This window comes from Gymnoscopelus braueri (genome assembly GCF_963280865.1).
Source record: "Gymnoscopelus braueri genome assembly, chromosome: 19".
Lineage (NCBI taxonomy): Eukaryota > Metazoa > Chordata > Actinopteri > Myctophiformes > Myctophidae > Gymnoscopelus > Gymnoscopelus braueri.
The window spans coordinates 14,455,352-14,468,757 of record NC_137621.1 but is presented as its reverse complement, the minus strand read 5'-3'; the positions used below and the strand labels follow the sequence as shown (position 1 = coordinate 14,468,757).

Sequence of the window (13,406 nt, the reverse complement as noted above, 5' to 3'; positions counted from 1 at the left end):
AGGGGGAGGGTTCGAGTCCAAAGCCAACTACAACCGCTGGAAGAGACTACACAGACAGATGGAAAGGTGTGTATGTGTGTGTGAATATGTCAGTGGTTCTCAAAGTGGGGTCAGGGGACCCCCGGGGTTACGTCAGGGAGGTTCCAAATGAACCCTTACGGGCATGTATCTCAGAGTGTGTACACAGATCTGTACACTCGGAGTTATGGGTCCTTAAAATAAAAAAAGTTTGAAAACCTCGAGCAAGACACTGAACCCCTAAAGGCCTCTACAGACCAAGCTGTCTTGTCCTGACATATCCTGAAAATGTCAGGTGATCACATTTCGTTGACATCAGGTGATGTAAAATTAGCTGATTAAATAATTGACAAAGCAAATAGTCAATAAATATTACACTTCGAGATTTTAAATACTGTCCCTGTCTCTTTCCCTAACAAACAAAATAAATAAACAATCAGTAATGAGTTCAGAAATCCCTCCCAAAAAGTCTATTAGTTCCAATTAGTTCCAAACTAAACGCAAACGATCTTCCGCAATAACGGTCCAAAGAATAACTAAAGTTCGGGGTACCCCTTAAATTGTAATCCACCGAATAGAAAGCTTGGATTTATCTCACCCGCCGCGGCTCCGTCAGAATCCTGTTGCTGACCGGCGGTTCATTCATAAATCCAGCGCTGATATCACCACAGGCCAAGTAGAATAATATAATAATGTGCCGTTGTTGTTACAATGTTGAGGAGCCTAAACCAAATAACTTTACTCTTGTGTACTCGTACTGTACATGAGATGTAACAAATAAAAAATCTTGAATCTTGAATGTGTGTGTGTGTGTGTGTGTGTGTGTGTGTGTGTGTGTGTGTGTGTGTGTGTGTGTGTGTGTGTGTGTGTGTGTGTGTGTGTGTGTGTGTGGGGGGGGGTGTGTGTGGGTGTGTGCGTGCACGCAGAGGTAAAGCACTTCAGGAGAGTCTGATAAAGCTGGTGGAGGTGTGTGCAGACCAGTCTCACAACATGGACAGATGGCTCAGTAAGCTGGAGAACACCAAGTGGTTGTCTCACGTCCAGACGGCCCTGTCCACCGCCGGACTGCTGGCCGAGTGTGTTGAGAGGTAGGTACATACACTGTGAAGTCCTGCGTAGATAGAAAGACAGACAGACAGACTGGCTGACAGGCCGACCGACGTTTGATCCTGCAGGGAAGTTCTGTCCGTAAACCAAAACAAAACAAGGCATGGTACCCAAGGCTAGTCAGTAATAGAATGTTTACAGTTAGTATCAACATTGTAGATGCTATGTTGTGTTTTTTTGTGCAGGGACGGTCATTCGGTGCTAGTTCATGGTTCTGAAGGGACAGATGCCAGTCTCCTCATCAGCACTCTGGCTCAACTCATCATGGACCCCTGCTGTCGGACACTGGAAGGCTTCCTGGCTCTGCTAGAAAGGGAGTGGGTACAGGTGTGTGTGTGTGTGTGTGTGTGTGTGTGTGTGTGTGTGTGTGTGTGTGTGTGTGTGTGTGTGTGTGTGTGTGTGTGTGTGTGTGTGTGTGTGTGTGTGTGTGGTCCCTTTTACACAGAGATCGTCCAATATTGCCATCATTAATGCAGTCTTTGCCGTTCTACACAGAAACAAACCTTGTTTGGTTCACCAAAATTGTGTTTAGTTCACACTTTGTGTGTCTTTACATAGCACACTGGCGCTGAGGAATCAGAGGCGTGATGTGTTACACAGCTCAAAATACCAACACAAAAAGGACTGACGATGTAGCAGACCGCAGTCACAGAAGCTCCACATTACTGAAGCCTTTTACTTCACAGAGCAACATAAAGTCTGTTTTTTTAAACAAATAAGACGAGTGTGCTAACGTTTTGTAACCCATTCAGTTGTGTTTTTTTTATTAAATAGCTGATCTACAAGCTTGTAGATTTGCTATTTTCCCTATTTAGAACAATAATTATACAAATGTTTAACTTTTTAAATGTTTTTAAATTCTTTCTTCTTCTATTTAAAGAAATGTCAGCTATATTCACAAAATAGGAACATCAGGTTGAAAGTGGTTACCTTCATTCACATAAAGACATAAAACCTTGCTCTCTCTCTCTCTCCCTAGGCAGGTCACCCCTTCCAGCAGAGGTGTGCCCACTCTGCCCACTCCCATGCCCGTCTCCAGCAGGAGGCGCCAGTCTTTCTGCTGCTGCTGGACTGTGTGTGGCAGCTGTGGAACCAGTTCCCTCTGGCACTGGGCTTCTCTGAGGCCCTGCTCCTCAGACTGGCCACAGAGGTCTACGCATCTGACTACGGCACTTTCCTCTGTAACAGCGACCAGGAGAGGTCAGTCATGTACAATTTGACCGCATTAACCCTGGCATCCCTATTTTACTCATGTCATTATAGGCATTATAGGCAACATTTTCAAACATTTGAAAACTGGGAAGTGAGTCGGCAGTCCTGACTGAGGTGGGTATCGGGTTTGCTCGGAGCGTTGGTCATGGTGTTATAGGGAAGGGAGAGACAGACGTCCTGTGTTTGCTGATCTAAGTGTGCGAGAAGGGGTGAAGGAGTAGATCATATCCGGAAGTTAGGGGGGGGGGCACCCATTTGGTTGCTTTGTAGGTCATTACCGGTATTTTGAATTGGATGTGAGCAGCAACTAGGAGCCAGTGGAGGAAGCAGAAAAGTGCGGAGAGATGTACATTTTAGAGGGTTGAAAGCCACAATCTAAAACGTTTATACATTGTCTCCCTCTACTGATGGAGAGAGGTAATTGCAATTATATTCAAACTACAATAAAATGAGTGACACATCTAGTGTCCAATCCGGTATGCAGTTTGCAAATAACCATTCAGTATCCTACCTGACATCAGGGTCTAAATCTCTCAATGGAAGAGTAGGAAGACCACCTCCAACCACTGCAGATGTACTCCTTATATTGTACTGATACAGATTGGTTAAAATAACATTTTATTGATTAAAATAAGTCCTGGATTTCAAAACTTGGAAGGCGCCGTGACAGTAGGGTTGGCACCCGTGGTGGACAGAATAGGTTATCACCTTTTCAGAAATTGCACATGCAGGATGTTGAGTGAAGCTAAACGAGCGCTCCCTCTTCCCCGACATGACCAGAGTCCTCCCTCCAAATTTTTGGGACAAATTGATTTAACGAGAAGTTAGATACTTCTCTTCTTGGCGAAAGTGAGAACATAGTGATTATTAACAGTGAGACCTGCAGTGGCATAGCAGAACGTTGTCTGCTACAACAGCGGTTAACGCATTTCAACTCCGCCTGTTTCTAACCTATGGTCTTCCTCAGGCTATTGGTACCAGGTACCAGGCACTAATGGAAAGAAAAAAGAATTCGGGTAGAGCCGTGGCATGTCGGGTCAGGACTTTGCAATAGAAAGGGACCTTACTGTAAGTGCGTGAGAAGGGGTGTAGGATTGGATGTCCTGAAGGTAACTGAGTGACATGCCCTTGATTACCTTGTTGGCCATCAAGTGTTTTGTACTGGCTGTACAACCAGAAGCTAGTGAAGGGAACGCAAAAGGGGGGAGACGTGAACATTTTCGAAAGGTTGAAGTCCAGGCATTCTGGAAGTAGCCTGGAAACCAGGCTAAAACAGTTGTGATTGGATTTTGCTGCCCCCGAAGTTGTGGGGCACCAATCAGGAACCAGTATGTAAATAAGGGGCGGGTTTATCACCAGAGGCATTCTATTGAATACGCCCCTTGGAAACGCAGGTTCCACACAGAGATTCCAGACTAATATCTACGCAGTGATATTAGTCTGGCCATGCCAGGCTATTCTGGAAGGTAGAGCGAGCATGCAGGGAGACCAGTAAGGAGGGAGTTGCAATATTAAAGCCACTTCATTTATTTATTTACACATAAAAAATCAGTAATTTCTGTACAAACTCCATCTTCCTCTGTTATTTTCTCATACTGTAGATCTTTCTTCTCGATTTTCTTCTCCCTCTCCCTTCCTCGTTGGGATTCTCTGTCTCTCTCTCCCTCATACTTAGGTGTGCTGCAGGGGTAAAGGGGAAAACTCATTGTCTGTTCCAGGCCCTGCTGAGGCCTGAGGAGAGAGAGCATTACTCGAACCCCCTGTATGACCGCATGGAGCTGGCCATCTGGCCTTCTGTCCACCCCCAGTCTCTGCAGCTCTGGGAAGGTGAGTCATACCAAACAACTAATTCTTTGTTAGCAACTGAAAAATCTGTTCTCAACTGAAAAAAACAGGATCCTTGTACTGGAAGGGTGTAAGGTCCATTTTTTCGTTAGGATGCTTTGCAGGAAACAGGAAATATAGCAGAGATGATGCCTGCAATAGCCTGAGGAAGATCAGCGTTGAAATGCGCTGCATTCTGTTTTAGCGATCGTCCATGTACTATGTATATGTTATGGTAAATGTAGAAAAATGGGAAATGTGGGAAATTCCAAAGATTTGTCATTCCTCTGGGAAATGTGGTAATAATCAACATTCGGCTATCCTTTTGTCGGTTTCACGATTAATGTTCACTGTGTTATCACTTTGGCCAACAAGAGCAACATCTAACTTCTCGTTTATCAGGTCTCTATTGTTCCAAATCATGTTTAAATAGTTTTGAGGGAGGAATCTGGTCATGTTGGGAATCTGGTCATGTTAGGATGAGGGAGTGTTTGTTTAGTGTCGCACAATGTACTGCATGATGTGCAATTTCGGAACAGGTGCTAACCTATTCCACCCATCATGGCTTTCCAACTGTCAGACGCTAGTTGACGTGCCTGCACGCTCTCTACTGTCGGTGCGCATCTCTTGTGTTCAAGTGATGTAAAAAGGCATTATCATAAAAAGATTCTTTACTCAGTTGAGAGTGATACCAAACGAGCACTCATCTGCCTCCAGCCCACCCAATCTAGCACTTAACCACCTCAGAGAAGTCTGGTGGACCACACTCTTCTTGAGGTCCACCAGTGTGATTATTTCATATAAAATGTGTACATTGAAACTATACAAACTAATAAAACTATAGGATGCCAGGTCAACAAATGAACCTGGCATCTGTCTGATCACTCTGTTTGATCACTTTTGACTGTAAAATAAAGTTAAATGATTGGGGGGGTAACCACTTTCAACATGGTGTGTCCCTATTCGGCAGACATTTAAAAAAAATGTTTTGTCATATGATGAAGTATGTAGGCCTTATGTGGTTAACGAGGAATGTTGTTTCTTATTATGCTGTCAGGTTTTTTCCTGCGGTGGACACAACAGGCTCGTCAACTGGAAGAGACCCAGCAGGAGATTAGGAACATGGTCATTGAGTGGAGCAAGTTAACAGCAAGCTGATGTGATGGAGGACAAACATCACATTGTGATACAACACAGACTGTTGAGGACGCAACACCAGCCGCCTGCATGGGTACTGACAATGGAGGCTTCCATAAAGGCCATGGCTTTTTTTTCCTTTTTTTGGTGGAGCAATGTGCAATGCTTCTAAACTTGTTTCATGATAAAGACCTACTTACTTACTTACTTATTTACTTACTTAACAGGCCTGAAAACCCACCTTTCAGTAGACCATAAGGGGAGGTTAACTAATTTCTCCCATAGAAAGGTGGCATTCACTGCCGATATCCCCCCCCCCTTTCTCCTTTGTACATATGGTGTTTTATTTTTATTTTTTTATATATATTAAGGGGGCACGGTGGCGCAGTCGGTAGCGCTGTCGCCTCACAGCTAGAAGGTCCTGGGTTCGATTCCTGTTCTCTCCTCCGCGTCATCAGTGCCCATACCCAAGGTGGGGTTGGCGAAAGGGCCTCTCTGTGTGGAGTTTGCATGTTATCCCCGTGTTCCCTAGGGTAGGTACCCTCACAAAAACATGCAGTAATCCTGGTCACTATACTGCCAGCCGGGGCGCCTGATGGAGGGGAAAGGAACCGGTTGGAATAACGTATTCCTTCCATGCGCTACGTCCAACCAGGGAAACTCTCCCCTGTCAGGTGACAAGAAGGTCAGTTGGCTCTCATGCATTGAAGGAGGCATGAGCTCGGCCCTGGCCTCCCTAGGTTGGCAGAGGGAAGGTAGTGCCCAGGATTACATAGACAATTGGCACTGGGTGTAAAAAATAGGGTTACAAAAATCGTGGGATAAAAATGTACTTAAAAAAAAAAAAAGTACATATAGTGTTCAGTGTTTTATACTTGTTGATGATATGTATTTTTGTGTTATCATTATGCTATGTTGATGAATTGAATACATAGGACTACAATGGAAACAAGTCCCCAGGACTCTTTTGTGTTATCCTTTTAGCCGAAATGTCTGACTGTACCTCGTGCTGTTTACATTTCTGTCTAATAAAGTATTCAATCAATCAAACTGTGTATTGGTCTGTTGTCTTTTTTTTATGACTTAACTCTCTCAGTGCCACGCCCCGAGATATCCCGAGTTTTTCCCGAGTACCCTCAGTGCCAGCACGAGAAATCCCGAGTTTTTACTTTTGACTGTAGTCGCGCTATTCTGTTTATTTTTCATGATCACTTTCGCTTCCTGACTCCTTCAGACTCACCCGGAGCCGGATGTAAAAAAAAATAATTCATTTCCGGGTCACGTTGTTTTTCTCTGGTGATTTTCGGCCAGAATAGGGAAAGTCACGGTTTTTCACACGGTATAAAAAGCGAACGGAGAGGTCCACGTCTACTCTCTTTGGTCTGGGTGACGATCAGTTAGCCTGGTATCCAGCCTGCTTCGCTACGTTCGGCTGACTTTTTTTTCTCTCTTCGCTTATCAGTCTGGAAAGCCTCCCATTGGAAGGTTTTGCAGAACTACACTGGAACTACATATGTTACGTTGGGCAACGTCGTATGTTACGTTGGGCAACGTCGTTGCTGATTGGATGTTGTTCAAACGAATGACGAATCACAACGATCACACTGTTTTTTTGGTCCCGCCCCGCACCACAGACCAATCAGAAGCCACGTTAGGTTTCGAAGCTTTTGGCATGTCCCGCCTCTCTTGGAGATAGGAGGTTTTCCAGACTGATAAGCGAAGAGAGAAAAAAAAGTCAGCCGAACGTAGCGAAGCAGGCTGGATACCAGGCTAACGATCAGTCATCGTAGTCGTGTATCGCATCGTAATTTAGACAATCAACGATTGTCAAAAATGTCAACATCCGGTTATGACCGGATATGATGTGAGCCTGTTTGGGAGGGGGTGAGTGAGCCAGCGAGGTCATCAATGTGTCGATTTGTTGCTCTCTACTGGTAGAACTGTATTATGGGTTTAAAAACCCAATCAGATCATTTATTTGAATGAAAAATTACAAAAAAAAAACGCAATATGCTGGCACTGGGGGAGTACTTTATGAAAATACTCTTGGCACTGAAAGAGTTAATAGAATGTATGTTTAAAGACATAATGTGTTGGTGTCGTTTCTTCTGTTTCCTTTAACAGTAATTTAGAGAAAACATGTCAGTTTTGCTATATCCTGATTGATTGATTGATGTACTTTATTTAGTAAGACATGAGAACAACAGTACATGGAAGTACAAATTCACAATACAAGGTCTACTAAACTGGAAGACTCATAAAGCACTAAGCTTGTTTAAAATGAGATCCCCATGCACACAAATCATGATGACATATAAGAGACAGACAGATATACACACTACTATACAGAACGTCATACAATCAGCTTACAGGTTGCTGGTATGAAAAATGAAAAATATGTACAAGAGAAGAAAAATTCGGGGAGGGGGGGGGGGGGGGGTAGGTTAAGACTTTGACGGGCCATTTTCGAATTGCAGCCTCCTGAAGGTGTATCTTAAGGGCAGTTTTGAAAGTGAGTAGGGTTTTACACTCCTTTAATCCTTTTGGTAGGGCATTCCACATTTTTGTTGAATAGCATGAGAACGAGTTCATTCCCTTTGTTGAGCCAAATCTGGGTTGAACATGATTCGTGGAGCTGCCTCTGGTGTTATGATCGTGGACTTCATTAACATTTTGGAAGTATTTTGACAAATACATCATAATGTGAAGATAGATCTTATTTTAAGAGCTTTGGAGGTCCATCACACTTGCCACAGAAAATAAAACAAAAAATCTTGCATTTTATTGATTGATAGTAACAAACGTGTGTAAACAGCTACTTCCCTCATAATTGTTATCAGTAGTAGCCTACAAGGCCAGAACTATAGCACAGCTCTCAGTCCTGTTATGGTCCTGTTAAACTCAGCTAAATTATTCACACAATACAAATCCCCTTGGGCAGCCAGTCAGCATGTTTTCACATTATATCCAGTGTTGCTAGATTTTGCGAGAGAAATAAGCAACCAGGTCAATGAAAACAAGCCCAAAATAAGCGACTTTTAGGCCACATGGGCATTTTAAACCTATGCATTGTTGGCTATTTGAAAATAGCTGATCTACAAGCTCAGAATTGTAGAAAGCTGGGAATTGTAGTCCTGTTTCAGTCCAGAGACACAAGTGATGGCCCCACAGGCTTAACTCTATCTATGCCCACAGGGGACAAAGAACCACAACCCCCAGCATGCCTCTCTACAGCTTCGTATCTGCCCAATGGCCTGTCGGTGCGCTCAAACGGTGACCAATCACAAGGCAATCTCCTAATTCTAACCATTAAATGCCACGAAATGCCGTTTTATCAGATCGATTTCATTAACGTTAGCCTGGCTGGCATCGCATTTGTCAAGTGACACGCATTCGCCTCGGTCCAACAAGTGGTGATGATCGTTTCAGCTGTTGTTACAACTTCTAGTAGATTTTTGTCAATACACAGGTAATACTTTTTGTTATTTCGAAACTTTGTGAAGTAGCCTAATAATATCTCGAGGCTTTAATGGAAACATGAGTATGAGTCATGAATTGGCGGGCTTCAGACCAGTTGGACATTGATGGATGAAGGAAGAGGAAGAGAAAGAAAGATAACTCATATAAGGTAAATAAATGATAGGCTACTTTTATATGCTTTTTTTAAATATCATTATTGGATTATAAACTGTTTTTACAGTTGTAATTAACGTGACATATGCGTAAACACAGGCGTTACCAATTAACCTAATAATGTTTGTTTGTTTGTTTGTTTGATTGATTGAATACTTTATTAACAGTTTGCAAAAAAGCACATAAAGTACAGTTTAATACAAATACAATGCAAAAAGGATTGAACCCAAGAAAGCACAATAGCTTGTTTCCATTGGGGTCCTGTAACAGCAGCAGCACCCTGACTAATTATTTATTTTGGTTTGATTGATTGATTGAATACTTTATTAGCAGTTTGCAAAAAAAAAGCACAGGAAAGTACGGTTCAATACAAGCTCAGCTAAGAGGATTAAAACCCAAGAAAGCCTATGGCTTGTTTCCATTGGGGTCAAATGGTTATGGTGATGCATAGCATATATTTGATATATAGAATAACTTATATATATTCTTTTCTTATACTATAGTAAAGTAATAGTAGGCTATAATAGACAACATATTTTGCATTATGTCAAAAGGCTACATTTATTCAATATGTGGCAAAAATATGTCTATATAATATATTATGAGTTAATTTAACTCAAAGTGTACAAATGTAACTAAATAGACCCACAATTGGTTCCATTTCTCTGAGTGTGAACAACAGTGAGCAGAAGACAGGCTGGCTCTCAAAAGTTACTAAGAGCATTTTACCAGCATGCAGGTTAACTACAAATGTAGCCTATTGTATAGTCAAGAATACACTTCCTCCATTTGATGAAAGTTTATTTATTTATTTAAGTTTTAAGAACGTACCAGCATACAGTATGTGTATGTGCAGCTAATTCATTATTTGATTCAGCTGGTTTAGATTTAACATGAATGAGACAGTGCTGTTACACCACTGTTTCAGAACAATGTTGCTGGGCTTCTCTTTTAGTTTAATTTATATCTAATAGTGTAAGGTTTAGGCGTCATATCATGACAGTCATGGAACCACTTGTTCCTGGTTTGAGAATATTTTACATGTTACAACCGTTACATCTACATAAACGTTCAGATTTCAAATATTAAGTGCTGACCCCCAAGCCACTGATGTAACAAGTTAAAGCGGCCCTGTACAAGTACCCGTATCTTCCGTTCCTTTTGTTGAATAAAAAGTATTTTAATCCGACCAGTTGCCATTTTCTCGGAAGTTTTCTTCATATGCTTTTAACCACGCGCCCCTATTGGTTGGGAGGTGTATTGCATCCTCATACATTATTAAAACAAATAAAATGAAAATGAAAATGGCTGCCGAACGGATTAAAGTGCTTTTTATTGAACAATACGGAAGATACGGATACTTAGACCAGAACGCTTTAAATTGTTGCATCAGTGTCTTGGGGGTCATCACTTTATATTTGAAATCTGAACGTTTATGTAGATGTAGCGGTTGTAAATGTAAAATATTCTCAAACCAGGAACAAGTGGTTCCATGACGCTTGTAACAGACGAGCATCATGTGAACCATGGCTGGGTTTAAACATAGCTTAAAATGAAATAGCATTATGTTGTTAGGTTGAGTAAATTGGGGTCAAAGGACCCCAATGGAAACAAGCCAATGGCTTTCTTGGGTTTTTTAATTCCTATTAGCTGGCTTTGTTTTGAACTGTACTTTCATGTGCTTGCCTTTTGTTTAGCAAACTTCTAATAAAGTATTCAATCAATCAGGTGTAGCAGTGTGATCAAACCGCTAGGTGTCACTAATCAACAGGTTGTGAGTTTGGTCTCAGCAGTCAGTGTGTTTTATTCTGTGGTTGAGAATCATTTCCAGTGGATTATTTCCTCCCTACTGGAGGTCAAGCTCACAACTACGCGTTGTGACCTTGCAGATCTGCTATTGTCAAGCATTTTAGTACTTTTGGTACTTTTATGTATATTTTTAAGTATATTTTGATGCCATTACTTTTGTACTTTTACTCAAGACAGCTAACATTTTGAACACACACCTTTTACTTTTAACAGAGTATTTATATGTTGTTGACTGGTATTGATACTTATAAAAGAAAAGTAATATAATAACAAACATCTGTATTAATATAATAACACACCAGTCTGATGTGTTATTATTATGAGTACTTCTTCCACCACTGGTCAACTGCCGGTGTGTGGTCAATGTGTGGCTATTATCTTGAGGTGATAACTACTGGCCATTGGAGTTTCGAAGTAATTCACACATTAACTACTTAACGATAGAGCCTTATTTCATTCGACGACCATGCGCGTACAGTAACATAGTATTTTTATATTGTGGTATTGATACTTTTACTTAAGTAAAATGTCTTCCACCACTGGTCAACTGTACCTGAGTTGTCTTTGTAGGCTACTTGGACTGCTTTTTTCTGACAGTAATAGGCCTAATACTAACAACAATAATAAATGCAAACATACTAAAAAAAATATAAGGACATACAAATACTTAATTTGAACAGATCCATCCATCTTAGTTTATTTTTTCGTTTGCATTTATTATTATTGTTAGCATTAGGCCTATTCTTGTCAGAAAAAAAACCTACAAAGACAACTGGTCCAGTTGACCAGTGGTGGAAGAAATTTTACGTGGAATGAACTCTTTCTCATGCTATACAACAAAAATGTGGAATGCCCTACCTAAAGGAGTAAAGGAGTGTAAAACCCTACTCACATTCAAAACTGCCCTAATGAAACACCTTCAGGAGGCTGCAATTCCAAACTGGCCCCTGTCAAAGTCGTAACCTACACCCCCCCCCCCTTCTAAAACTGTCTATTGTACATATTTCTTGTTTTTCATACCAGTAACCTGTAAGCTGATTGTATGACGTGGGGATCTCATTTTAAATAAGCCCCTGTGCTTTTATGAGCGATCCAGTTTAGAGGACCTTGTATTGTGAATTGTACTTCCATGTACTGTTTCCATGTCTTTCTAAATAAAGTATTCAATCAATCAATCAATACCACAATATAAAAATACTCTGTTACTGCGCGAGCGGTCGTCGAATGAAATAGCTTATGTAGGCTAGGGTTAAAGTGGTTAAAGTGCTGGGGACCCCCTGGAACACTCCCAAGGATCCCTGGTAGTGGTGCGCGGGACAACTCGATGCGCTCGCTCTCTCTCTCTGCGGGTTGCGGGACGGGCCGGGTAGTTGATTTATATATTGTTTTGCGGGGCGGGTTGGGCTCCGTGGCGGGGCAAAAAACCTGGTTTGAACGTAATGAATTCAACATCTTTATAAGCAGCAAATTAACATCGTTGCATACATATACCTTCAAAAGGCTATAAGCTGCCCTGAGACCAGCATTGAGAAACTGCCCTCAGAGCAGCAAATGAATGTTGTTGTATGTATATCATTTAAGCTGCCTTGAGAGCAGCATTGAGACACTGCCCTCAGAGCAGCAAATTAACATTGTTGCATATATATACACCTGTAGAAGGCTCTAAGCTAACCTGAGAGCAGCATTGAGAAAGTGCCCTTAGAGCAGCAAATTAACATTGTTGTATATATATACCTGTAGAGGGCTATAAGCTGCCCTGAGACCAGAATTGAGAAACTGCCCACAGAGCAGCAAATTAATGTTGTTGTATGTATATCATTTAAGCTGCCCTGAGAGCAGCATTGAGCAACTGCCCTCAAAGCAGCAAATTAACATTGTTGCATATATATACCAGTAGAAGGCTATAAGCTGCCCTGAGACCGGCATTGAGAAAGTGCCCTGAGAGCAGCAAATTAACATTGATGCATCTATATACCTGTAGAACTTTATAAGCTGCCCTGAGAGCAGCATTGAGAAAGTGCCCTGAGAGCAGCAAAGTAACATTGTTGCATATATATACCTGTAGAGGGCTATAAGCAGCCCTGAAACCAGCATTGAGAAATTGCCCTATGAGCAGCAAATTTATGTTGTTGTATGTATATCATTTAAGCTGCCCTGAGAGCATCATTGAGAAACTGCCCTGAGAGCAGCATTGAGAAACTGCCCTCAGAGCAGCAATAAGCTGACCTGGAGCCTCAATACCACAAGTCTGGTCAAGAGGGCCCAGAAGCGCCTCTTTTTTCTGAGGACACTAAAACGCAACGGACTTGCACAGAACCTGCTCATTAACTTCTATCGCTCCACTATCGAGAGCATCCTGACCTACGGCTGCACAGTGTGGTATTCGAGCTGCACCGATGTAGAGAGGAAAGATCTGCAACGTGTGGTTAAGACTGCACAGCGGATTATCGGTGCAGAACTGCCTCATCTGTGTGACGTTCACTGATGCCGTCTCCACAAGCGAGCCTCGAGAATTCTCGAGGACCCCACACACCCCAGCCACCACTTGTTTGAGACCCTGCCCTCGGGCAGACTGAAGGTGGTTAGAACCAGGACAAACAGGCTGTCCAACAGCTTTTTTCCAAGGGCTGTAGAAAGTCTGCTGGATTCTGACTCTCAATCACGCA

At 42.0% G+C, this 13,406-nt stretch overlaps 1 protein-coding gene across 9 annotated transcripts in view; it reads left to right on the top strand.

Annotated features, from left to right (window-relative positions):
• The window catches only part of LOC308074939 (myotubularin-related protein 9), a 12,022-nt gene extending 5,698 nt beyond the window's left edge, over positions 1 to 6,324 (top strand). For 3 of the 9 annotated variants that reach the window (XM_080414490.1, XM_080414491.1, XM_080414487.1), the window contains 6 exons: positions 1 to 66; positions 945 to 1,106; positions 1,311 to 1,452; positions 2,105 to 2,325; positions 4,013 to 4,164; positions 5,219 to 6,324. The exon at positions 1 to 66 is cut by the window's left edge. In XM_080414490.1, the coding sequence (XP_080270616.1) occupies positions 1 to 66; positions 945 to 1,106; positions 1,311 to 1,452; positions 2,105 to 2,325; positions 4,013 to 4,164; positions 5,219 to 5,319 (844 nt within the window). In that variant the 3' untranslated portion in view covers positions 5,320 to 6,324. Of the gene's footprint in view, positions 67 to 944; positions 1,107 to 1,310; positions 1,453 to 2,104; positions 2,326 to 4,012; positions 4,165 to 5,218 lie in introns of those variants that run through there. The other 6 variants (XM_080414494.1, XM_080414492.1, XR_013932144.1 and 3 more) reach the window with 5 other exon arrangements.
• The last annotated feature ends 7,082 nt before the right edge of the window (positions 6,325 to 13,406 follow it).